Source organism: Nestor notabilis, unplaced genomic scaffold (genome assembly GCF_000696875.1).
Source record: "Nestor notabilis isolate BGI_N333 unplaced genomic scaffold, ASM69687v1 scaffold7921, whole genome shotgun sequence".
Lineage (NCBI taxonomy): Eukaryota > Metazoa > Chordata > Aves > Psittaciformes > Psittacidae > Nestor > Nestor notabilis.
In genome coordinates, this window is record NW_009916035.1 from 1 (window position 1) to 25,758 (window position 25,758).

General features: G+C 41.7%; 1 protein-coding gene across 2 annotated transcripts; it reads left to right on the forward strand.

Moving 5' to 3' along the window:
• Positions 1 to 1,922: 1,922 nt before the first annotated feature.
• STAT1 (signal transducer and activator of transcription 1, 91kDa) lies at positions 1,923 to 24,382 on the forward strand. 2 transcript variants are annotated; one of them, XM_010024406.1, is made up of 23 exons: positions 1,923 to 2,054; positions 2,632 to 2,776; positions 4,077 to 4,175; positions 6,084 to 6,179; positions 6,860 to 6,938; positions 8,102 to 8,193; positions 8,775 to 8,926; positions 9,201 to 9,359; positions 10,709 to 10,801; positions 11,246 to 11,305; positions 12,558 to 12,587; positions 12,670 to 12,763; positions 13,663 to 13,704; positions 14,163 to 14,246; positions 14,820 to 14,918; positions 15,417 to 15,552; positions 17,359 to 17,414; positions 18,550 to 18,644; positions 20,851 to 20,990; positions 22,279 to 22,464; positions 23,130 to 23,205; positions 23,668 to 23,770; positions 24,297 to 24,382. In XM_010024406.1, the coding sequence occupies exons 1-23, from the start codon at positions 1,927 to 1,929 to the stop codon at positions 24,318 to 24,320; spliced, it is 2,268 nt and encodes a 755-aa protein (XP_010022708.1). In that variant the 5' UTR covers positions 1,923 to 1,926; the 3' UTR covers positions 24,321 to 24,382. The 2 variants fall into 2 exon arrangements, with proteins under 2 accessions (XP_010022708.1, XP_010022709.1); XM_010024407.1 differs by lacking the exons at positions 23,668 to 23,770; positions 24,297 to 24,382 and having other exon boundaries at positions 1,927 to 2,054; positions 20,851 to 20,998; positions 22,281 to 22,464; positions 23,130 to 23,209.
• The last annotated feature ends 1,376 nt before the right edge of the window (positions 24,383 to 25,758 follow it).

Here is a 25,758-nt window from a genome sequence, read left to right on the forward strand (position 1 = left end):
GAACGACGTGAACTGTTAGGAGGCGGCGGGGTAGTTAGAGCGCAGCCAGGAGTGAGTGCGAGCTTAGTGCTCTAGAGCTACAGATAAGACACCCGTTTAGGGGCTCCTTCTCTGCAGAGACCGCAGCTATATCGCCCTTACCCAGGGGAAGGCAGACCAGCAAGATGAGCTGTCCATCCTACAGCACCTCATTTGTCAGTGACAGGCTGAGCCCTGTATCCCAGTACTGGTCTCTCTAGTGCCATCTCCACAAAAGGTGCCGACTTCCTGCTTTTAAAGTGTTTCCCTGCTTGCATCCCCCCAAGGATCACATTTGCTGCGTTATCATATTGCTCTGTAACCAGCTCTTCGGATGGTTTCTGCCACCACCCCTAAATCTTTTCCCGGGCTGATTGCATTAAGACACAGGAAGGTTGGAGTACATTTTCATTTAAAAAATAATGAACTTCATGCATTTAGACAAAATCTTCCAGCTTTCCTTGCTGACATCACATTAAACTGTTGCTGTGGTGCCACTATAATGTAAACATTATAGTGTTACTTGTGTTAACTGTAATCTGAATCCCATGCTCAGTCTCAATCCCGTATCGAAATCCTGAAAGCCCTCACGTTAAACATAATTGCATTTTAAACTCTCATTTACTTCTCACACTTAGTATATGTCACTCAGCAGCTGAGGGAAATGGCATGGAAACACTAATGGATTGGCAGGAAGCCACATGTAAGATAGCTCTTTACCCCCATGCCGCCCTGTTCTTCGGGTAGGTCCTATCACCCTTTTAAGAAACAGTTGAAGATGGGAGAGAACTTCCATCCCACCACCCATGTTCTCAGCCTGGACTTTTCCTTGGACATATCTTTACATGCCATTTCAACTACAGGATGCTAACCTGCAGCCTGGTGAGAAGACTCTAACCGATCTGCAACTAGAGACCATACATCAGAACATAAAGCAACTCTGTCACAGATGTGTCATTGTACTGTCAGTCATATTGATCTTAAGTAATCTTTGTCTGCTGCACAGATTACTTGAATTTAACATGAAAATTTGATGATGGGAACTAAACTATGTATCAGAAGAAACATCTTCCCAGTGCTTCTCCATTTAAGGCGATTTGAGATCTAGTCCATATTCAGAGCAGCACAAATGGGGCGCAAATAGCACCTGAAAAAAGGGCTCCCTAGAGGCTTAGGGTTTGTTTCCCCAGTCACACTTTTGGTGATGGGGAGTACTTCTGCACCAATAGGAGGTGAAATTCCACATCCAGGATCTCAGTCAGGCAGTATACAGGATCCTGGTGGGATTAGGAAGAGGATCCAAAGAGTAAATTCAAGAAAATTAATGGGTTGGTATAAAGGCAGTTTAACAAGTAAAGCAAGAGTCATGCTCACAAGCAAAGCAGAACAAGGAATTCATTCCCCACTTCCTGTGGTCAGGGAGAGGTTCAGCTATCCCCAGGCAAGCAGGGCTCCATCATGTGTAATGGTTACTTGGGAAGACAAACACCGTCACTCCAAACATCCCCCCTCCCTTCCTCCTTCTTTCCCCGGCTCTATGTGCTGATCATGACCCCATATGGTACAGAACATCCCTTCGGTCAGTTGGGGTCAGCTGTCCCAGCTGTGTTCCCTCCCAGTTCCTTGTGCCCCCTATCCTGCTCACTCCTGGGGTGGGGTGAAGGACATGAAAAGCCTTGGTTCTGTGTCAGCTCTGCTGTGTTATCAACACTGTTTCCAGCACAAAGCTAAAACACAGCCCCATTATAGCGGCTATCAAAAAAATTAACTCTACCTGAGCCAGAACCAGCACATCCTCCAATTTTGCCAACGTTCATGAAAACTTTAAATGAGTTACTTTTCAGCAGTTCAGTCCAAATACTAGTTAACTGCTTACACTGTTCTTGCTCCCGCCCCTCTCTCTTCAGGATGGCTCAGTGGTATCAGCTACAGCAACTTGATTCCAAGTTTTTGGAGCAAGTTCACCAGCTATACGATGACAGCTTTCCTATGGAGATCAGGCAGTACCTGGCACAGTGGCTGGAAAACCAGGATTGGTAAGCATAGAAATCGGCCTTCAGGTTACGTGCTAAGCAATGTTCTCATACATGCGGGTACAGGCAGCAGCAGAATACTTGGGAAGCAAGCTGCTGGGTGAACCTTTGCTGGTAGGACACTTCAGTAGCTGTGTGGGTGCTGTAGCCTCTGTTCCTGCCCCTCTTCAGGGATTTCTAGAGGGGCCTGACACCTAGAGTAACAAGTGTGCTATCTCATATTTCCCTCAGTTGGTCTGTAACAAAAGTGGCTGCTTTAAGACCCATCCGTTACTCCCTTGGCAGTTCAGTCTCTCGCTGTTCGCAGACTTTGAACTTTTGGCCAAGATTCTGTGGAGTGTCTTCTCTTTAGATGTGCATGGAATGAGTAAATGAAGTTGCACAGAACATGGCAAAAATAGAGTAGACAGCATTTTGTACTAAGGAGAGTCAATGAAACTGGCTTATACTGGAAGGTAAATGTTACTGCATGCATATACTACAACTGGAGTTGGGGATTAAAATAGTTTACTCCTGTGTGCGTTTGTTGAATGCTGTATTAAAAGTGTATTTAACACAAGCATGCCTTAAATTATTCTAGGGAACATGCAGCCAGCAACGTATCTTTTGCTACGGTGTTATTCCATGACCTGCTCTCACAGCTTGATGATCAATTTAGCAGATTCTTGATAGAAAACAACTTTTTGCTGCAGCACAACATAAGGAAAAGCAAACGTAATCTTCAGGTATGCCTGGGGTGTATGCCTATGCATTTGCTTGAATTGCTTCAGTAGTGCAATTGGGTGCCTCTAGGCAAATTACAGTGCCATGAGGGGTTTTCAGAGAGAAGGTGGGAATCCTAATTTCAAAACCAGAATCCAAATGTTGCCTCACTTTCAGTTTTATTTGCTACAGTTAGAAAGTTAGTTTCATTACCAGTACAATTACCGTTTCTGAGAACACGAGGAAAGAGAAAGTTCTAGTTTTTACGGTGTTTATTGTATGTATTTGGAGCACTTACTTGAATGTAGTTTCACTTACCCTACCCCTTCCCCAGCCAGTTTCCCGAGCATCCTGTTAAGCTTCTGATGCAAAACAAGCACAGGGTAAGAAATCCTTCAAATGGATTTCTTCATGTATTTCTTCATGGAACTACAGTTAATAGCAAGACTTGTCATTGTACAGCACTTCTGTGCATTGTATTGTACTGACAAAGAAAACGGCCAAAGCAATTGGCAGTGGGTGGCAGTGCAGAACTTAATCCTTAGTGACTTAACTACTTTTGTTAGTCGGTCCTCCTCTCCTCCCTGTAGAGCTCTAAGCCAGAGGATCTTCCATAAAGTCGCTTTCTCCACAGCCTACTTCCCCACACACCTAGCTTCTCCTCACCACAAGTTGATGACTAGGGACTGTTTTCTGATGAGAGGACTTCACCAGTCTGTATTTACCTGATAGTAACTATAGATCACCAAAGAAAGATGAGTCAAGAAGGCTGGTACAGCTCAGCAACACCCCCAGCAGCACCATCCCAAGTGGAGCAGGGCAGTACTCAATCCAGAGCATGTTTCAACTTTGTATGCATGTAAAACCAGAAGGCTGAATTTGTATCCAGCATTTACTGTGTGTTTTAAGTGGCACCTACACATATCTTTATATCACTGAGCAAGAGCTGTATCTGCCAAATTAGAACCATTGCTCGTCAAAACCAGCAGCTATACTTCAAAGGTTTGGGAGGGTGGCTCTCAAGAAGATGAGCTCCCTCTGGGACTGCAGGGTAGTATCTCACTTCTCCCAGTAATATCTCTGACCCTTTCCTGTTGTTTTGTGCCAAGCTCCATCTTTTTATACACTAATGAACTAAAATAGAAACTCAGTCGTTCTTGGATTATGATTGCAGTTGTCACACCTCCTGAAATGCTGGAGCTTCCTAGGCTATGACCAGTGGCACACATGCACAGTCACCCACTAATCTTTTTGCCAGTCTGTTTACTGAAGTACAAGAAATTATGGGTATGAACTTTAACAACAGACTGTCTCTAATGCCAGGATAATTTCCTAGAAGACCCAATACAAATGGCAATGATCATCTGCAGCTGTCTGAAAGAAGAGAGGAAAATACTGAGCAGTGCCCAGCTGTCGAATCAGGTAACAGTCTTGGAACATACTGCAGACCCTTTACTATTGTTTGGGACAGAGGGAGTGGAAGAAGAACGAAAGAAGAAACAGGCTATCCTCTCTGCCGAACAGTATGTTTCTGAAAGATGGAAGAGTGAACACTGTTATGTGCCAGCTGGACAGTGTGCCTTGTTTATGCTGTATGAAGCATTTGGAGGGGAAATGGCCAGGAAGTAGTTGCTTTTCCTCAAGTGATATGAAAACTATTTTGTTTTGGTTTTATTTTCTTCTGTGTAGTCTGATGTACTCATCAGATTTTATTACAACTTAATAATTAGTGCTTGCCTTGTTTCTCCAGCAACATTCTAGCTTTTTCCTTCTGCATTTCACTCCTGAATTTACTCTCTATTAAGCAGCTGAGCCTTGGTGCTTCTCTGGACTATCTGTCTGGGAAAGTGATGCATCATTGCCCTTTCCAGTTACCTTCAAGTATTTATTTAATATTTTTTATTTATTTTTTTTTTAAATGAAGCCATTTCTTTCCTCTGAGCTATGGGTAAAGCGCTATGGGTAAAGCCATATGCTTCTCCTTCCTCATCTGCTCTCTGACTTTTCATCTTTGTTTTTATCTTTGCAAGGAGAACTGTTTTGCAATAAAAAAAATGTCTGCAGTTGGGAAAGGCATGTAAGCAATATAGCTAGATGTAATCCGCTTATGTAGTAATAAAGTGGTGACTGACTGAGCATATTAAGTTCTGATACCAAAACACTTCCCCTTAGGGCAAGTTTTTGAATGCATGTTGGTAGAGTGAGAACACTCGGGAATAGGGTTTCAACAAGGAGCCTAATGCAACTGTGTCCAAAGCAGCTCCTCTAAAAAAGTGATTCTTACAGAGCCCTTGTAGCTTCAGCACAGCCATTCAGTTCCTGTTCTGGCCAACAATGAATAGCACACAACTGCCTTCCAGCATGTGATATATTTGAGTCATCAGAAAGGGACGTATGTCCTCCTATACTTACTGTTGGCACTAGGTAAATCACCATGCTCTACCTGTGCTTTTTGGTAAGTGTTCTCATTTCCCAAAGCTGAGAAGATAAAATACAGAGCAAGCACAATTATAAACATCATAAAAACCAAAGGAGAACCCCAAATGCATTATTATGCTCGTATTTCCTTAATAGTCTGACTTTAATGTATGATGGGGGACCTGTGGCAGTTTACCAGATAACTACATTAGATGACCTTAGTTTAAGTTGAAGCGTTAACGAGAGCAACAATACGTTCCTGACTGTCCTGCATTGGAGGAACAGCAAGTTTCCAACACCAGTAGTACTGTTACATGCAGAACAAAAAATTCTGCTTTTTAAATTACTGCAGCTCTCCAAGTGATGTCATGTAATAAGCTTTCTGCATGGCACTGAGGTCAGCTTTCAGAAAAACTGTATAGACATCCAAAACATGCTTGACTGCCCAGAAGGCAAGAAATTACATACCAAATTACCCCATTTGCCTGTGTGCAGATCTATGTTGTTCTTACTCTTAGCTCATTTCTCCCCATATGCCACATAGATGAATCTAATACTTGATGTAGATGTCATCCAGCCTTCAGGGCTGCTGTTTTCTTGAAATACATTGAGAAGATACAAGAAAATAAGTTTTTTTTGTGCAGACAGAAAACAGGATATGTTTATAGCTTTATATTGCGTTGGTGAAAATGCATCATCACCACACAACAGGTGATTTTTAATCTTCCCCTGTTTCTTGCGAATTCATCTGAACTCAATTTTGTATTATAAAGCCTTAGTACAATCTGTCAGAACCAGCCAGCTTTGTCAGGTTGATTGTCAACAAAAGCCACTAACTTACATTAATGAAAAAGTATTTGCTGTCATCGGTCACTCTGGTTTGACTTCTGTTGTTCTGTTTGCTTCCCTCAGATGGAGGTAGGGAACATACAGAACACTGTGACTGGGATGCTGGACAAACAAAAGGAACTTGATGCGAAAGTTAAAGCTGTGAAAAACAGTGTTATAGTAAGTATAGTACAACTTTTTTAAAGTGGTGTTTGTTGATTCACAGGTGTTGAAAAGCTTTCAGTACATCAGTTACTTTAAAATAAAAATAATGAAAAAATTGTTTGGTTTTCACGCTATAACTAGTGATTGAAAATAGAAAGTAATTATTTGTTAGCAGGGCCATAATACAGATTGGGATTTGTCTGGTTTAGCAAGATCAAGTTTTTTGTTCCTCAGTTTTAACAACAATATTTTACCCATCTGAAATACTAGCAACTGAGGGAAAACTCTGAAGTCGTATATTAACTAATTTGGTGTTAACTAGAAGATAAATTTTCATTTAGCATATGGATGTTTATGGTCTTGTCATGACAGGTATGGCTTGGAGAAAAGATTTCTGAGAATTTGAATTTTTGTTTAAAATGCTGTGTGCTATTCCAAGGTTTTCCACTGTAGCTTAGGTTCTCCTAAGCTCCATATTTTCCATACTTTATTAACAATTATAGTTAGCTAAGAAGAGAAAGGGAGAGTCAGTAAAAGGTTGTGGAGTTTGGGAGTATTTCCTGTTAGGGAGGTCCATTGCTACAAAATTGGACTTCATCTCTGTAAAGGGCTAGTACTGTGCCGTTCCTAATCACAAGTTGTGCATTACATGAAGGTATTGAATAATTGTGGCCACCTTAATTTGTGCTTTGTAGGACGTGGAGCAAGACATCAAGACATTAGAGGATATGCAAGATGAATATGACTTCAAATGTAAAACCTGGCAGAATAGAGGCGAGTAATTTATCAAGGACATACCCCATTGCATATATGTTGTCACAGTAAACTGCTGTCTTATGTCAGGATTCTAAACCTAACGAGATGTAGCCAAACTTACTGGTGATGTCCCTTCTTTATTAATTCTGCTTTGATAATGTCCCTTCTTCATTAATTCTGCTTTGATAATGTCCCTTCTTCATTAATTCTGCTTTATGCCGAAACCTAAATTCCTGGAAATGCATTCTCTTGCATCTGTTCTTAAAAGTCAGAGAGCCTCGTTGTTAATGCAGTGTTCATTTTCCTTTACATCCCTTCGGTAGTAGAAATAGCAAACCCTATAGACTGTAATCATTCAACCATACACCTGAATATTCAAGTTTAAGCTTCTCTTTGCCAGCTTGATTTCAAAATTCCTTTCTGCTTCAAGTTCTGTAGGCTCTTGTCTACTGAGGGAAGCACAGGCAGCTGTGCTTCCAGTGAAACCAGTCCACACTGCTTTCATGATATAGGTCTGTCTTTTTGACTACTTTGTTTTAGAAGAGGCATCAGTTTCTAACACAAATGGCAGTTGGTTGTCCCTCAGAAGAGGGATGTGTTCAGAAGATATTAAGGGAAGCACTGAGCCACGATCTTGGTCTTTGTATCTGGGGGCAGGTAGCACTTCCATGAGACAGACAGGAACCTCTAACCTAAGGTCGTTGGCAGCAGAGGTAATAACTAGAGTGACTGTAGAATCTGCCAGTCTGGGCTACCCCCTCAGGAGGCTGTAAGCATCCTCCCTTGAAATAACAGTTAGCTGTTAGTTGCAAGGTGAAGTATTAATGATTCATGTGTGAAGTCAGCATGAGAACAAATTGCTCAGCATGTATCTTTATACAATATAATTATTTTAGATCAGGTTCTTGCTCTAAGAAGTAAGCAAAATCAAATCCCAATTACTTCACTGGGATAACAGCTTTTCCTTGCATTGGTGCTTCAAGTGTAGACCGTCCTTTCAGAAGAAGGAAAGGAGGAATCAAAATAACCTAGGAGTCAGTAAACATTTCCTCCCTTAATCTTTAAAGGTATACCTTAATTTGACATTAGCCAGGCAGGTCCCTGCCTCCCCTCAGTGTTTCTCCCACTTACACTTCAGCACTCCACCAACCTCACCTTCACAATTTGGACTTATTTTACAGAGCACGAGTCCAACAGTACATCGCAGGAGGAATATAAGAAAGAACAGATGAATCTCAATAAGATGTTTTTATCACTTGACCTGAAGAGAAAGGTAGCCCTCAAGTTTTCTTTCGGGAGGCAACAGCACTTCATTTAAAATGCACTTTCATTGGATTGACATAAATTATGTAAAAGAAAACTTTTCTACTACTATCAGTTATATTAAGATTTCATTTTTTCCATCCTGACTGAAAATCTAGGATCCCTGTAAGCAATTTTAATTCTCTTCTAGGAACCTTTATCAAACTCTCAAGTAAAGCTAAACAATAAGAGGGAAAAGGTGTCATATCAGTAACACTAGAGTTAAAAGTGCTCACTCTTGTTGTAGTGCTCAAAACTACAGCAAGCACTGGGTGATCCCAGATACACACTTGGGATATGCATGAAACATTGGCTCTTCAGAATTCAGCCATACTGAATATGCTTTGTTTCTCCATTGTTCCTCCACTTAATCTAGCAACTACTCCAGTTAAAACAAAGCAGGTGTTTTCTAAAAACAACCTCTGTTGACAGCAATTAGTACTTTGAGATGCTTGCAGAGTTTTGCAAGACAGATAGCATTAGCTAAAACAGTACTTAGTTTTTCTGTATGAAGTATTTTTAATAAACAGGGTAATTTAATACTCCCTGTAGGAAGTGGTGAACAAGATAGTACTGCTGCTGAATGCCACAGAGCACACACAGAGTGCTCTTATTAATGAGGAGCTGGTGGAGTGGAAACGCAGGCAACAGACCGCGTGCATTGGTGGCCCACCCAACGCCTGTCTTGACCAGCTGCAGAACTGGTAAGTCCATAGTCAAGGACTGCATTGGATGGGAACTTGGAGTGTTTGTAAGGGAACACCAGATCTGTGAAATACACTGGTGATTCCTATTACACATTTTCATTCTGTGACAGTATAACTGTATTTCATTGATTTTATTACCTCACCACATTTGCAGTGAGAAAGAAGTGTTCTGTATGAACTGGCTAGTCCTTAGGGACAATCACCTGGCTGCTGTCTCAGCATTACTACACTACAAAACCATGCTAAAAGTAATAAGATTGTGTAATTGTAGGTTCACCATTGTTGCTGAAAGTCTACAGCAAGTTCGTCAGCAGCTCAAAAAGCTTGAGGAGCTGGAACAGAAGTTTACTTATGACCCTGATCCCATCACAAAAAATAAACAAGTTCTGCAGGACCGAACACACAGTCTTTTCAAACAACTCATCCAAAGGTAACAGACAAAGTGTCTTTTTGTGTTTGTGTGAATGAACGGATGGAGAACACCTTCTCTTCTGTTCCCTCAATATTTCCTGCATGCTAACTTTGCATTTTCTGAGGGTTTCCCGAGTTTGTCACAAACATTAAACTAAACGACCATTTCTGAGATTTACTCCATCTAGGGTTTCCACAGGCCTTGGCCCATGGAAAGGGTTTGTGATCTGTCATCATTTAACTTAGCAGGAGCTATGCTACAACATGCATTGATTATAGAATCAAACTCCTAGACCATTAGTCCATTTCATGCTTTAAGCTTCAGCCCTGCAAAGCTCAGGTAAATGGAGGCAAGGAACTATCTGCACCAACCTATGCCCAAGGTAAATGCACTCTAGATTCTCCAACCCTTTGTCTCTGGCCACATCCTCTTTTTCTCCAGCACAGGGAGGTCAGCCCTATCTCTACCATCTTCATGATGCAAGATACTTTAGCTGGTAGTTGCCCCACGTAAGATCAGAGTCCCATTCTGTAAACACACAGTAGAAAAACTGATGCTGCAGAAGACTTGACTCTAGCACATCAGAGGGGCTTAGGTACAGTAGGTAACACCCTGTTGTGGGGGACTAGAACCCAGGTTTTCTGAGTCCCATTCAGATGCTTTGACCACTAATATTCAACTGGAAAACATAGGTACTGCTTTTTAATGAAGTGAAGTCAATGAGGAAGAGGTGTAGAAGTCTAGGGGCTGTTTAGTTATCTTGCCTGTAAGTATAGTTGAAGGAAAGGTCTCCATGCTGCCGAGGGCTAGGTAAGAGTAGAAATAACTTCAGGATTTATGTCTACACAGCACAGCGCTACACAAAAGGCAGCCAAGACAGCAACAGTTTGGAGTGTATCAGAACAGGTTAGCCTGAGGAGTTTGCTCCATGGGCTTAGCTAGCCATTATCAAGTCTCCAGCTAATCTAGCTCTTGGGTGTGTTGTTACATAGCACTGTAACTAAGAATTTAGCAAGCACTGGGAATAGCAAACAATGCAACACTCCTCACTTGGGCTATGCTAGTTACATCACAATGTTTACATGCTGATTGATTTCAGCAAAGGAAGTCTGAGGTAGCACTCTCCCTCCTCAAGCCATCCATCAATTTAGGAAAAGACACTCCTTAATGAAACCACTTTATACTTGCAGTATTTCTAGCCCCATTGATACAAATGAAAGAAACCAACACGCACCCCTCTATGTAGATTGAAACTGAATGAATGAAGTGTATGGTACTACTGGTAATTCACTGTTCTTTTGAAGTTGACTTTTTACATAATTTCTTATTCCTTAAGTACAACATTGATAAATCTGTTCTTTCCATAGCTCCTTTGTGGTAGAGAGGCAGCCTTGCATGCCAACACATCCTCAGAGGCCACTAGTCCTGAAGACAGGAGTACAGTTTACTGTAAAGTTAAGGTATGTTTTCCCTTTCCCCCTTTCTGTTTTGTGGTAATCCTTTTGTGTCACCAGCTTCCTACAGCTGAGAGGATTGCACATGTTACATTGTAGCCCAGGTGCTGTGGTCAGGAGGAAGAAAGTGCCATGTGGCAGGGAGTCTATCTTTTGGCAAAGCTTAACTTGTATTAAGTTTTCACCCTTGAACGGAATTGAGGAACATTGAATATGTAAGAAACACAACCAGAAAGCAGAAGATATATGCAGACCACTTTGTCATGCAAAACAAGTAATTTATATGTCCATCTGCTTTCCTCTCTAAATGCCATCTTGTATGGAGCAAGCTTGGAGCTTGGATGCAGCCCTGAGATGTGCAGCTTAAATATATATCCGTGACAAGTAGCACAATAGAAGAGAACCTGTCTTTTGCAGTTGCAGTCATTTAAAAAACAATTCTCTTTCCAGATTGCTGGTGAAATTGCAGGAATTGAACTACAACTTGAAAGTGAAAGCCTTATTTGATAAGTATGTTGCATTTTTCTCATCCCTGTGTACATTAATGGTAAGCAGTCCCCATGTTCAGACATCCAAAGGGCAGTCGTATTTTAAGTGTTGAGTTGGCCAGGAGCAGGCTGGCTGTCCATGGCAGCAGGTATACCCTCCCTTTTTCTTACTCGTGCCCTTGCTCTGAATCTCTCTGCCATTGGAGACATGTCACAGAGTACAGACACCTTCAGCTTCTCGCCACTAACTCCACTCAGGTGCACCAGGGAGAGCTCCCTACTGCTAAGTCAGCCTAAGCACCGAGCAGCACTGTGCTTTTGCAGTGCACATGCTGCCCTTCTGTGTTGTGGGAGTTTCACTTGGTCTAGCAATAGAAGAAAACAGAGAATTGAAATCCAGTGTTTCCAGTTGTGTGGAATTCAGTTGTCTTTTAAATGTCTCACTTTTTTGAGTAGTACCTAGTGAAGAATAGCTGTCTTAAAACTATCTTTGAATTAAGGGTATAAGCAGTCTACCATTAACGTATCACATCTTCCCAAGTAGTGAAAAGCTTACAGCAATCTAAGATGACTACTACCAATGTTTTCTAAGCAAGTTCAGCTTTTTATAAGCAATACAGTTCAAATGAATTTAGTACTTACTGTAAGGACAGGGAAAGAAATGTAACAGACTCTCTAAAATAATAACAGTGGCCATACTTTTAAGAAAGTAGGTGGGGTTTTGTCTTGCCATTCAAGTCCTTTGGGGGTATTCTGTTCATTTGAAACAGCCCTGGGGTCCAGAAACTTGCATGGAATGGGGAAAAGGAAAAGAAAAAGAAATTCTTATGTGGGTGGGTGTGGGGACTGAGGCTTTGAGAAGTGCATCAGATAAAATGCAACTCAGTAAAATCCCAAGGGGTGGGAAAACAGATTGAAGTGACACAGCAATTTATTCAGTAAGTTGTATGGCTTGAAAGCAGATTTAGAATAACAGTACTATGTAATTTTTTCTCAGAGCAAGAGTTAAAACCTATGCAGTAAAAGAAAGGACTTTGATTATAAACCTCCCATACCAAAATTTAAGCCTCAGTAAAAGACACCCTGTGTAGCACAATATTTATGTCGACTGCATGAACCAATTGCCTCTTCTTTTGCACTTTGTGCACTTTTCACAGAAGCATTCACCAGTTCTCAGTCTGCTCTGTCAGCCACTAGAACAACACACACACATTTTCTGTCTGTGGCAGAATCTTTGAAGAGATTGTTACTTTGTCTTTTTTTCTTTTTGACAGAGATGTAAGTGAGAAGAACACAGTCAAAGGGTATGTGGCATCAGTTTGGTATGTTCATGTTGGGTTCTTTCAATGAATTTGAAACTCAAATCTTTTCCCTCTCTTTGTGAAGGTTCAGGAAATTTAATATTTTGGGAACAAGCACAAAAGTAATGAACATGGAAGAATCTACTAATGGAAGTCTAGCAGCAGAATTCAGGCACTTGGTAGGGGATTTTTGTTCTTTTATTAACACATCCATTTAATTGTGTGGGTGGAGGGTGTGGTAAGAAGGAGACAATTTGGTTTTTTATTATTGAAGTCACAGTTTTCGTTGTATTAGAGGAACTGTGGTCATCTCTGCTTTTTGTGTTCTTCTTCCCTTTTTGAAATCTTCAGTGTTTCAATTGAAAAGCTACTGCTTTTGTCACTGAAAAAGGGCCAGAAATGGAAACAAGAGTATTTGCTGCCATACAGTTTATGTTGCAATGAGGTTTTTTGAGGAGTAAGAAAAATAAGCCTAGAAATGCTTTTCTGGGTCTTTAAGAGGAAGGGCCATAGGTAGGAAAGCTTGGAGTAGTTTAAAGAGCTTTGAGTCTGGAAGGTGAAAGTGGGCAGCTGCAAGAAAGTCAGTGCCTTCAGCAAACTATACAACGCTTCTGATCTGCAGATTGTGAGATAAGTCAAATTGGTTCCACCATTACAACATGAAAGGAAAAATGCAAGTCCTGAACCAGTGAACATGGAATTTTCCCTTCCTCCCTTCATTGCCCAGAACAGACGCTGTCTGGAGCTTATTGTCCGTTTCAGAGGGGTCCTTTGATAAACCAGTATTTCATCCAATCCTTCCTAATTTCACACTGCTTCTGTTCTTACAAGGCTTCTTACGTAAAGACATCACGTCATAATGGTGCAATATCTATTTTTACAGCTGAATAGTTTATAAAATAGTAGTTACCTGCAATTTAATCTGTTGGCTTCCACAGCTTAGAACCAAATAGAGTCAGACACTAGTGCAGCAAGTTTGCAAACAGTTGAACTACCAGAGCATGCAAACATTTCCATCCTCTACCACTTTCATTTGTGGCTGACATAAGTGACAGGGGTTGTTTTTGTTTGTTTGCAGCAACTGAAAGAACAGAAAAATGCAGGAAGCAGAACGAATGAGGTAAGCAGCACTTGCCTTGTTTGAAAAGCTTTTGCATGATACCAAAAAGGCATTTAAGACAGTGCTCTGTTCAACCCCACAAGGAACCACGCGGGATGACAGATTAATAGAAGACAAGTTGAGTGTCTAAGAAATGGTGTGTGTAGAAGGTTCTCTACAAACGAGAACTGCTGCCAGAATGGTGTCACCTCAGGGCTCTCCCTCACTGGCATCTAGCTTTAACAGGGCTTTCTGGCAAGGGCAGATTTTTCTATGGTAGGAGCAAAAAAGTGCCCAGAGAGTACCCATTCTAACAGGCAGTTTTAGGAAGTCAGCATCATCGCTTGACTTTGACCTGTAAACTCTTTCTGAAGTCTAGAGCAAGTCATCTTGGTTTTTCCCTCATGATAAATCCTCTTACCTTCCCCACAAACAATTTTCAGTCCCTGAAAGGTTTGTTGGCTTTGTTTGTTTTAAAGGGTCCTCTCATTGTAACAGAAGAACTTCACTCTCTGAGTTTTGAGACGCAGCTGTGTCAGCCTGGCTTGGTAATAGACCTAGAGGTATGTCTTAGATGAAGCAGATGGACTTCAATTCCTGTATGTCACCTATACTGACAATCTAAACTTCCTTTTTCTTTTGTGGGGTTTTTTTTGGTGGGTTTTTTTTTTTTTTTTTTTTTTTGAAGTACTGGGATATCAAACACTTTCAATTATTTCAAATATATGAATGACACTTCACAACATCTCTGTATAGACAAATACACTGAGAATGCTGTCAAAACACTGGGTAAATAGGAATAGATGTGCTTTGCAAAGTGCCTGATAACCAACCCTGTGTCTTAAGCTCTCTAGGTATCAGTTTCCATTTATTTCAGAAGTGAAATGCTATGAACTCTACCATTACTATCCGTGCTATCATAACTGACGCTAAATGAAAGTCTTGATCAGACAAAAATCACATAAGTCTTTCTAATAATTCATCATAGTAACATTTTCACTCCTACACACAGACTTTGAAAAGATAAGACAATGCAAGAGAGGAATTACAATGGAATTGAGTTTGTTGGTAGTCTAGAGGAGGACTGCAGGAGCAGTACAGGGTATCCTAACATGTTCCTTTTGTGTCCCTTTCAGACCACATCCCTCCCCATTGTTGTGATCTCAAATGTGAGCCAGCTTCCAAGTGGATGGGCTTCTATCTTATGGTTCAACATGCTGTCTACTGATCCCAAGGTATTTCAAAAGAAAATGCATCAGAAATACTATTTGCTATTTTCAAGCATTGTCTGTTTACAAGTGGGTGCTGCATTTTTTTCCATGCAGATGACTGTTAATGGCTTTCAGGTATAGAGAGAAGCACAGTGACTTAACTTCCCTATGCTGACCAGAGCAATGTTTGAAACGCACTTAAGGATACTGTACATTGTATTCAGCATATATGGTACACAGTGAGAAGCCAAGTAAACATACAGGAATTCAAATAGAGCACACTTGAGTAATCCAGGAATTCTGCCCACTGAGAGAAGGCAAGTCCAAAGCAGAGTCATCATCTCAGAGATTGCTTTTCCTGGTAGAGAGTGAGAATAGCAACTTGCTTTTGCAGAGTTGTCTCAAACTGACATCTATTCTTAAGTCTGCATTTTGTTTCAGCATTACACTTCTGTAAATTCAAATGCCATTCCAAAATTAATGTGTATTGACTATAGATTGTATTTTCTCCTTCTATTCCAGAACTTGTCCTTCTTTCTGAATCCACCTTATGCAAAGTGGTCTAAACTTTCTGAAGTTCTGAGTTGGCAGTTTTCTTCTGTAACAAAGAGAGGACTTAACACTGATCAGCTGAACATGTTGGGAGAGAAGCTACTTGGTATGGTTTGCTTCCATCACAGGTGGCCTGTTTGAATTGAAGCTAGTTCTACATCTTTTCTGCAATCTATTTTAAGTTGTCATTTCTATCTCATACATTCCCCCTTCCTCATACAATAACATTTATAGCATGGAAGTGGTTTCCAGTTTTCAGTATGGTAGAGTTTGTAAAGGAAGATCAGGTCATGAAAAAAATCTGCAGTTGTAACAACTTAGGAGTTCTGTGCATTAGGGAGTGCAGACTGGGGATACTTCTGCCTTTGGAAGAGCTACTGCATGTGTTGAGTCAATCTTGGAGGTGGCTTTTTGTTGTCTTTATTTTTTTGGTTTTGTTTTTAGATCCATCTCCATTAATTTTAACTTCATGCATGTCTCCAGCTACAGTAGGGGTTTTCTCCACATAAACAGAGGTGCAGTATCAAAATGCAAACACTATGAAACTATTAAAGTATATAAGATCTGTCATCTCCCAGACAAGAGTCATTAGTAAAAGCCTAATCATCCATGAGTTTTGTTTCCAGACTCTTTGTCAGTTTGCCTGATAGGCAGTGCACCTGACATTGCTACTGACTGTGCATAGTAGACTCTAGATAAAAATACTGTTGATGCAGTATATTCCACTAACCTTGAGTTTCAGGAAGCATTTATACTTAAAGGGGTTTGAGATTAGTGGGTCTAGGTGACAAGTACAGCATTCCAGTGTCTAATTCCCTTCCTCAAGACACAAGATGTGACAAAAAGCTTACTGATTTAATAGATTACTTTTCAAAATTCCAGAAGGAGAGCAATTATTTTGTTTAATTAGCCATCATGAAGACAAAGTGACCACTGGCATATTTCTGTGAACAACTTGCATTTCAGAGCTTAGAGATTTTGTCAAGCTCTGGTAACAGTAGTATTTAAATCTTATCTCTACAGCTAGAAGTATTTCACAACTGAAAAAAATCCAGGTATTTGAACACGACATATTTGGGACTCCTTAATGGAAGGGAACATGGCAGCTAATAGGGTGCCAAGATACAATTCACTGGTTTTGTGATGTGAAAGTGGGTAGAATCTTGGTCTCCTTACATTAGCAGCATCGGAAACAGGTTTCCCTAACCCAGTTTATTTCTACAGAGATTAGAGAGAAAAGCAGCATATTTGTGACGTTGTTGAAATCCATAGCATGATACGTAATGGAAGGAATTTGGCTCCAAATACAATCAGGGTCTGCAAAGCTTTTTCTACTGTAGTTACAGCATAGTATTCTCTTTGTGGTTTGGCTGTGGTTTATGAAACTGTTGACATAAAAACAAGGCAGGGAGGAAATGATCGCAACAGGATTGAGATGAGTCTGTGGTGGGGCAGAGCTAGGAGTCAAGAGTTTCTGGGGCAAAAGCCTACAAGTCTCCAGAACTGAGACAGGAGAGTATTTAATCTGGGAAGGCTGTTGTAGGGCCTGCTGAGCTCCCACAGAAAAGCTTACAGGTTGCAGTTTTCTTGTTCTGCTGAAGAGATGTGCAAGATTTCAGTCCTTTACCTGAAAACATTTTGAGAGTGGCAAGTGTTAGGTGGAGCACAGTGTAGAAAGTGTCAGAATGAATTAATATATTTGTATTAGAATGCATACATTTGATTATTCTGATGCAGTGAACTTTGCAAGTTCTCCCTGCATGAGCTGTGAAAATACAGTAGCCTTCCATTTCTTTTCTTAGTCCAGCAACTTAGAGTTGTAAATAAACACTCAGAACTTGGTGCTCTAAGTACTTTTCTTTCAGCCTAAGTAACTTACAGGACATGACTAAAGTCAGTTTATTCTGTCCAGGGCCAACAAGTGGAGGATCTCACGATGGCCTTATTCCTTGGACAAGATTCTGCAAGGTATGAACACAGTTTAAAAATTGGGATGGAAGAGGGAGCATTGTCTTGTTTCGTTTGGGTTGTTTTTCCAGGGTGCTGTCTCAGTAGTGTACCCTGATTATTCTAGAGCTTACATGGTTGTGGGAGGTTTTGGTGGTGAGGTTTAGATAGCAGTAGAAAGAGGAAAGAGGGCTCATAATAGCAAGGAGTAGATAATTTTGAGATTGCTTTTGAGCCACATAAACTACATTGAAAGATTCATTTTCTTAACACAACATTTTAAATATTAATACAGTTGCTGTTGGTAGTTCTCCATTTTAGCTACTACAGAAAATGTAAACCAAACCAAAACAAAACCGAACAGCAAGATGATCATAGAAAAGGATGTTTCCAAGGCCAGAGGCAACTGGAGTAGGCTGAGAATTAACACAGGATGGCTAGGAGGGTCAGCACAATGACAGAAAAATACATCATAAGATTTCACAACCCCAGCTGCATCAAGCCAGGATGACTCTTCACATTTTCTTTGGCTTTAGATACTAAACTGGTATCAATAAGCAGGTGATGGCAGCAGGCAGGAGCAGACTGTGGTGAAAGAGCAAAGCTCTTGAGACCTACAAGCACTCAAATTCATTAATATGGGTGTCTCATGGGGAACTGAAGTCAGAGTCTGAACAGAACGCATCTCTAAGCTGTTCTGCTAGCCAGCCTGGTTGAAAGCCTGATGGAATGGTTTGGATGCCCAAGAGCTCTGATAAATACAGTGCCCAGGCAGGAACCAGCGCCTTCTCTCACTTTTAAACCAGAGTTGTTGCATGAGATGTGATGGATCACGTTTGTGGGTACTGTAGGCCTAAACAGGCATTTCTGTCACATTGCCTCTTGCCTTAACATTCATTTCTGTCACATTGCCTGTCGCCTTAACATTCAGTACATGCTTCATTCCCAATAGTTTGCCCTTCTGGAGCAGAGAAACAGAAAGGAGTGAAAGATTGTAAGAGAATACGGGAGGGTGGGACAGAAGAAAGAGGGAAGAAAAATGCTAGAACAAGTAGCTACTGGCAGGATTGAGACCTTGCTTCCTCTCTGCTTAACAAAACTCATGTTTCATTACCTCTGTTCTCCCACCCCTGCCTTTCCATGTTCTGAATTTCAGGAAAATATAAATGATAAAAATTTCCCCTTTTGGCTGTGGATTGAGGGAATCCTGGAACTTATTAAGAAACACCTCCTGTGTCTCTGGAATGATGGGTAAGACCTGACTGAAGATAAAGATCTGGTCATTGCCTTATATCTCTCAGGCTAGAAACTGCATCCTCAGATCATAAGGTTATTTATGCAGATCCAATAAAGAGGAGCTTGGAACTAGAAAAATCTGAGGCAAATGAATCTTAGTAGTGAGGAAGCCTCTAATGAGGCAACCGCTTAAAGCAAAACCAAGCAGATGACCAAGCTGTCCCATCTAAGTCACAGAGCAGGGCTTTGAATGTTAGATACTTTTTTTGCCTCTTCTCCCACTATAGGTAGGTTCTTTCCACACCCTAGAACAGAGCCTCTTCTCCGTCTGATGGGGAAGACTGAAGTACAGAGTCACAACGTGATCATCCACATTTTAAAACAAAACACAAAAACCCTAGCCACAGGCCTATTGTGAGCCTCCTGTAGGTGGCAGCAGCCACACTGCACATCTGTATCTGCAGCGAGTCCAGAAAGCAGTCTTTATTAATAGAGTATTATTAATTAGTAAGACCATGCCAGATGGAAAACCAGTTCCATTTGCCCTTTACTGTAGGTTTAGTAAGCTTGCAATTCTGGTATTGCCAATTTCAGAAGTAATTGCTGGCAAAACCAGGACAAGCTAAGGTCGCAATCCTGCATTTTAGGTTTAGCCACATTATGAAACAACCCTGGCACACTCACATTGGAGCATCCTTGTATCCCACAGTTTTCAGGATCTAGAACAGCAGGGTTCCGTCTTGCTACATTCACCAGCAGGCTGCAAATTATTATCCCCTAGTTTTGTCCAAGTCTCTTTTCACTGCCTAAACCCTACGTATTTCTTAGCTAAACAGACTCCAGTGCAGCAGGAGCTTTTGTCACCATTACTGAAGCAGAGTTGCAACTCTGTCTTACTCAGTGTTCTGCCTCAGTATGGCTGCATGCTTACAGGATTGTTTCTGCATGTGGCTTTCATAGCATACAGTCTTGAACAGAGCTAATTTTTCTCAGGTACGAGGACAATCCCCTGCTTAGAATTTAACAGAAAGAGGTGGTGCAAGTCAAATCCTGAATGTAATCAAAACCAGAGATTTAGTGCTGGTAGTTTTTCCTCTCTCAGCTGGCTTTGTTGGATAGTCAGAGATCTTTGTTTCCTAGAAAGGCAATAAGGGAAACTGAAGGGAAAACTTGCCAGCTGCAAAGATACTTCAGTGGGAAAGAGACAAGTAGTATATTCTATAGTATCCATTAGGATGGAGACTCCCTTCCTTTACAAAATAGTAAGTATTAAAGCCTCAAGAACACTTGCCTTTCTTCATACTTGAAGGATGGGAAGGCAAGAGAGAGACTTTGGTTATACATAGGATATTTACTACTGGACACATTTATTACCTAAAGCATGCCATTAAAAAAAAAAATACAAACAAGATGCCATAGGACAGGACCTCTGAAATTCTAAGCAAAACCATGATTATTTAGCAGCTTTCGTGCAAAAAGCACTTTCCCTAACTTAATGCACAGAAGAACAGTAGTAACACTCAGAACTTCATTATTGATAAGTGTTTTGAGGAATAAGCAGCACTGTAAATAAATTCTGACCTTTTTAAAGAAGCAGTTGGATTATGACCAGGGTTATGCCCTCGTGCTGGCTTGGACGACTCCCTTCCCAGTGCCTGTTCAGACCAACAATCCATTTCTTAGAGTTACCAGCCACCTTGCTCACACAATTATGTTTGCTGACCATAGTGATTCTGGGGGGTTGAAGTCACACAAACATAACGGCTCATCTAGGTAACATGCACCAGGAATGAAACAAGCCCCACACCTGTATGAATGCAGTCTGGTGGCTAGCAAACTTGGTTTTATCAGCCAAAGAGGAGAAATGACTGTTCCTTAATATATGTGTGAAGTTAAAACTGCTATACCTATATTACACACATACAGCTTTACTTCTGCTTGCACAGCCCAGCTTTTACTCTGAGTTCAGAATGACATTTGTATAAGCCACCAGGCTGAAGGAGGAATGCTGAGGGAAGCTGTGGCAATTCATGAATTCCACACAGTAGCTCAAGCTGTCAGTCCTACTGCTAGCTTTCCAGCTATTCCCAGGACAAAGCCTTCCGCAAGGCTTTCACAAGTACTTCAGCACTTTTAAGTGACAAAAGCTTTTTAGTTCTCCTGGCTAGCCCAGCACAGGTTTTCTGTTGAGGAGTAAACTTGACTGTTTTCAACATTACAGCTGTATCATGGGTTTCATCAGCAAAGAGAAAGAACGTGCTTTATTGAAGGACCAGAGTCCAGGAACATTTTTACTGAGGTTCAGTGAAAGCAGCAGAGAGGGAGCAATCACATTTACCTGGGTAGAAGGATCTCAAATCGGTAAGTCAGTTACAGAGAACATCTTTGTCTTCAAAATACAGGCTTATATCAGAAGAAGTCATCTTTATGCTCTTCTCTTCCACACTGAGAACCAGTATAATACACCACCTTGGAAGCCCCAACCCTTACAAGCAACAGGCCACAAGCAACAGCAGACACATACCTTAGCATAGCTCATAAGCCACACTGAGTTAATTGTTCAAGGTTTCAGCTAGGACTAGTAGCACTTCTGGCCTAGAAGTTTGTTGAGGACAGGCTACCTAGGCTGTCTCCCCTGCATCCATAGGTTCTTTCTTAGCAAGACACCTTCAGTACATACACACCTGCATCTCCCTCCAAACCCATAGCACCTCACACATCAGAGATTGCTTTTCTAGGAGAAGCTCACCACAGCCACACTCAGTCCTCTGCATTATTGTTCTCTCCCACTGTCCACCTGGTGGGCAGCACTTCTCTCAAACAGCTTGCTTTGTTTAACTCATGGCCCAACACGTTTGTTCCTTCCCATAGTCCCTCTAGGTAAACCACAAATTCACTTACTTGCTTGTCCAAGCAGTTCTCCTTCTTCCAGAAGAGCTGATGAAGAACTTCCTATCTTACCTGAACCATTCTCACCCTCTTTCAAGGAAGCCTAAAGACTTAAAAACTGCAAAAAGATATAATCTCCCCCATATCCAATCAGGCTTCCTCCCTTATCACACTAATTAAATCAACCCCACCTGCCAGGATAGTGTAGCTGTTGATGTTTCACTTAGATGAGCTCAAGATCTACAACAGCTAGAGGAAACGCTCCTGAATGGTTTCCTTTCCTTTTGTTGCCTTCATGCCTGAGACATCCAGAAATTAAGCAAAGCAGCATGGTAGTATTTGGAGTATTCAGGGAGACTTTATCTGTCTTTATGGTTCATAAGAGCTCCGAGTGGTGCATTAGGATCAAACTTCCTAATAGGCAGTAGACTTTGAATAACATCAGTTGGAAGAAGGTTGAAAAGGTAGCACAACTTCAGTTAGTTAATGAAATATTGCAGTTAATTTCCACAGACAAGTCATTCCAAACACAAAATACACCACTATATGCTACCCCTGCATATGCCTTCCTGTCCCACAGAGTAATTTTGCTCCCTATGGCAGTCATTAAATACTTACCTGCTGCACAGTAGGTGTCACCCAGATAAACCTTTTGCTTGCGTGACCTATGAATTTGTGGAAGTGGCTGCAGCTTTACTGGGCAGTTACAGAAAACAACTTTGAAACCACTTTCAAGAGTGGCTGCTTCTCTCGCCCACAGAGCCCCAGTTCCATTCAGTGGAACCATACACCAAGAAGGAGCTCTCTGCTGTTACTTTCCCTGACATCATTCGCAACTACAAAGTGATGGCAGCTGAAAACATTCCTGAAAATCCACTGAGATTTCTGTACCCAGATATACCCAAAGACAATGCCTTTGGCAAATATTACTCCAGGCCTAAGGAGGGTAAGTGCTATAAATGAGTCACACAGTGTGTGATGTTTGTTCTGGAGGTACTTGTGTGCTGTGTAATTTCTGTGGCATAGAAAGGAAGGCTGGCAATTGGAGTGAATGTCTCGGCAGCCTATCCCATGCTTGAGTGCTGCTCAGCTGAAAGGTGAGAACAGGCACCTAAGCTTTAGTAGGTTAAGAAAAGGTCTGGTTTTGAAGAGTCACAACATGAGATCTCGTCAGGTCTAAACCTGAAAACGTTCCTGTCACTGACCCTCTAATTCAGCTTTCATGTGAGCCTGTGAGATACTTCAGAGATGCAGGTTCCCGCTAACAGCTGGACCCATGACTCATATCCAACTATTACACAGGACCAATCCTGGCTGTGTGGGCCTGGCAGGGTGTGTTGGTACAGCTACATCAAACTTTAGGGGAGGTTTTGTTCCCCATTTTCTGTAGGGGAAAAGCAAAAAGGAAAAGCTGACTAAAAACTGGAATAAAGTCATCCTAGTGCTGTAAAATGCGTAAGAGAGAGACGTGTGCATTATCTGGGTCACAGGCTTTATTTTTGGTACAATAAAGATGGCAGTGTGAAGTAAACTTGCTAAAAAAAAAGCACCACCACCAAGAAAAAGCCTCACCCAAAACCAAGCTTCTATTCTTTTTTCCCCTCCTTGAAGCACCAGAGCCTATGGATTTGGATGGTCCCAAGGGAAACGGCTACATCAAGACTGAGTTAATCTCTGTATCTGAAGTGTAAGTTTACACAGAAATGCTGGGTTTCTAGGGGCTGATCATAACTTTTTTGCTACAGTTCATGCCTCTTTACTGTATTTAAGGTGTAGGTGCCCCTGTCAAATCTGTCCTCTTTCTCTTTGAGGATCTGATCATATCACATTCATACAGTGCTGTGTTTGAAAGACCATTTTTAGGTAAAAACCCGACAAACAGGTAGTTGTACTGGGAAATGATTTCATGAAAAGCAAGTTCTTAAAGACTTGTTGGCCTTGGTTAATTAGAATGTAGATCACTGAGTAGTCCCCAGGTTGCATTTAAAGCCATGCTGGCTTTGCAAAGCATGGGGTATTGCTCACTGGCTAGGTCTTCTTCACAGGAGACCTCATTAGTGGTACTTCTGGACTCAGAGCTAGACATGATATCCCAGCTGTGCCTCACTTCTTTAGTGAAGGTTTGTCCTTACTCTTCACCTTCTATCAGCCACCCTTCCAGGCTCCAGTCTCCAGAAAATCTGCTCCCCATGTCCCCTGAAGAGTTTGATGAGGTGTCTCGGATGGTGGGCCCAGCAGAGATTGACACTGTGGTATGTATCATCCAGCCTTTTGCAGGAGGGTTGAGCCAGAATTTGCTTTTTTCCTTTTTTTCCCTTTCAAATGCATAGGAAAAGCTGGGAATCCAGCGTTAGACTGGGATTACTGTCAGGTGTTGTTTCCACTTGTTTGTGAGGATGGGCACAGGGATGAAGAACAGGAGAACGAAGCTACCAGTGTATATCTTGCAGGGGGAGGGAAGGCAGGAAGGGATGAAGGGATAATGCTGTGGTCCTTTCTGTGGGGTCTGGGTGAGGAGGGAGGCTGGAGCAAGTGTGCAGCTTGGCAATGTTGCCTTGCCAAGGCTGGCGAGGTACCGCCTGTTAACAGAGCAGTCATCCCTTCAGAGCATACTTCAGAAAAACACAAATCAAAGATCCCTCCCCATGGTAGTTTGATCCTATGATGCAAACCTGGTGCTATTTGGGGAGGACCTGCTTGTGCTCTGTGAACAGCAAAAACTAGAGCATTAGGGCTTTACTTGGCTTGTTGAGTTGACATTTACTTTTCTCGTTGCAGATGTGTTCAGCGTATTCAACTTAAAGGTTGAGCTTTTTACCCCCATCATTAACATCGCTGATTAGCTTGTGCATCCTGCTCTGCAGCCAATAACTCGGTGATGTGCTTCACTTCAGTTCTTTGGTTTCTCCACCTGAAGGTCCAGTAGCAATTTTTAACTAATGGGAATATAAAGCAGTCTGAGTAGCCTCCTTCTATACACTTCTTTTGTTCAGAAGTTCTTTGTTAAGGAATTTTCAGTTAGTGAGATATTGTACCAGAGTGGAGGAAGAGAAGAAGATAGGAATGAGAGGTCCTCAGCAAGAGTGATAGGAGTAACATGCGTTTTTTGTTTAATGGAATTAGTTAAATGTAATGTTTAAAACAGTTGGCTGTACATAGAAGGCTTCAAAGGGAAGTTGGTTCTTTTGCAGAGGTTCTGTTCAGAGAGCTTGCACCTTCTGCATTAACTGCTTCTGAAGAACTTTCATAGCTTTGAATTTTCACATGTTACAGAAACGAGAAGAGAAACACTCTGCAGGTGTATGCTGCACTGAATCCATCCTGCTGGAGTACATCCTGCTTTTATCTCTTATAAAGGCATGGCATACTTAGAAAACATTAGGCAGAACATTGTAGAATCCCAGACAGGTTTGAGTTGGAAGCTCACCTAGTTCCAACCCCCTGCCATGGGCAGGGACACCTTCCACTGGACCAGGTTGCTCCAAGCCCTAGTGTCCAACCTGGCCTTGAACACTGCCAGGGATGGGGCAGCCACAGCTTCTCTGGGCACCCTGTGCCAGTGTCTCACCACCCTCACAGTAAAGAATTTCTTCCTAATGTCTAACCTAAATCTTCCCTCTGTCACTTTAAACCCATTCCCCCTTGTCCCGTCGTCCTTGTCCTTGCAAAGTCCCTCTCCAGCATCCTTGTAGACCCCCTTTAGGTACTGGAAGACTGCTGCCCTCGCAGCATCTCTGTGGCCTCCTCTGGACTTGCTCCAACAGTTCCACGTCCACCCCAGAGCTGAACACAGGATTGCAGGGGGTCTCATGAGAGTGAGATTTCATTTTTATTTGTTTCTTAAGGCAAGGTCTTCTTGCATAGGATGTTCAGCACAATCTTTCTTAGAAAGAGCGCTTCTTAGGACACCACCTTAAAGCTGCATTGTGACATGGTGAGATTGCAACTCCGTGTACAATCAAGACTAAAGCCTCCACAGTCTGCAATTGTGCTGTCTTGCACTTGCAGTACCAGACAAAACGAGAAACTACCCTTAAAGGTGCAGAAGGGGTTGATGTGTTTTTACTCACTGTGCTTTAATCCACCAAGCTGACGATCTGGTCAACTTGTATCTTTTACAATAATACATGCTCCATTTAAGTTATAACAAGTGGAATGGAACTTAATTTTCTCATGTACTATGAGCCAGGGCACTTACTTAACTGTTGATTTGAATAGCTACAAGACCCTACAGGTTTTG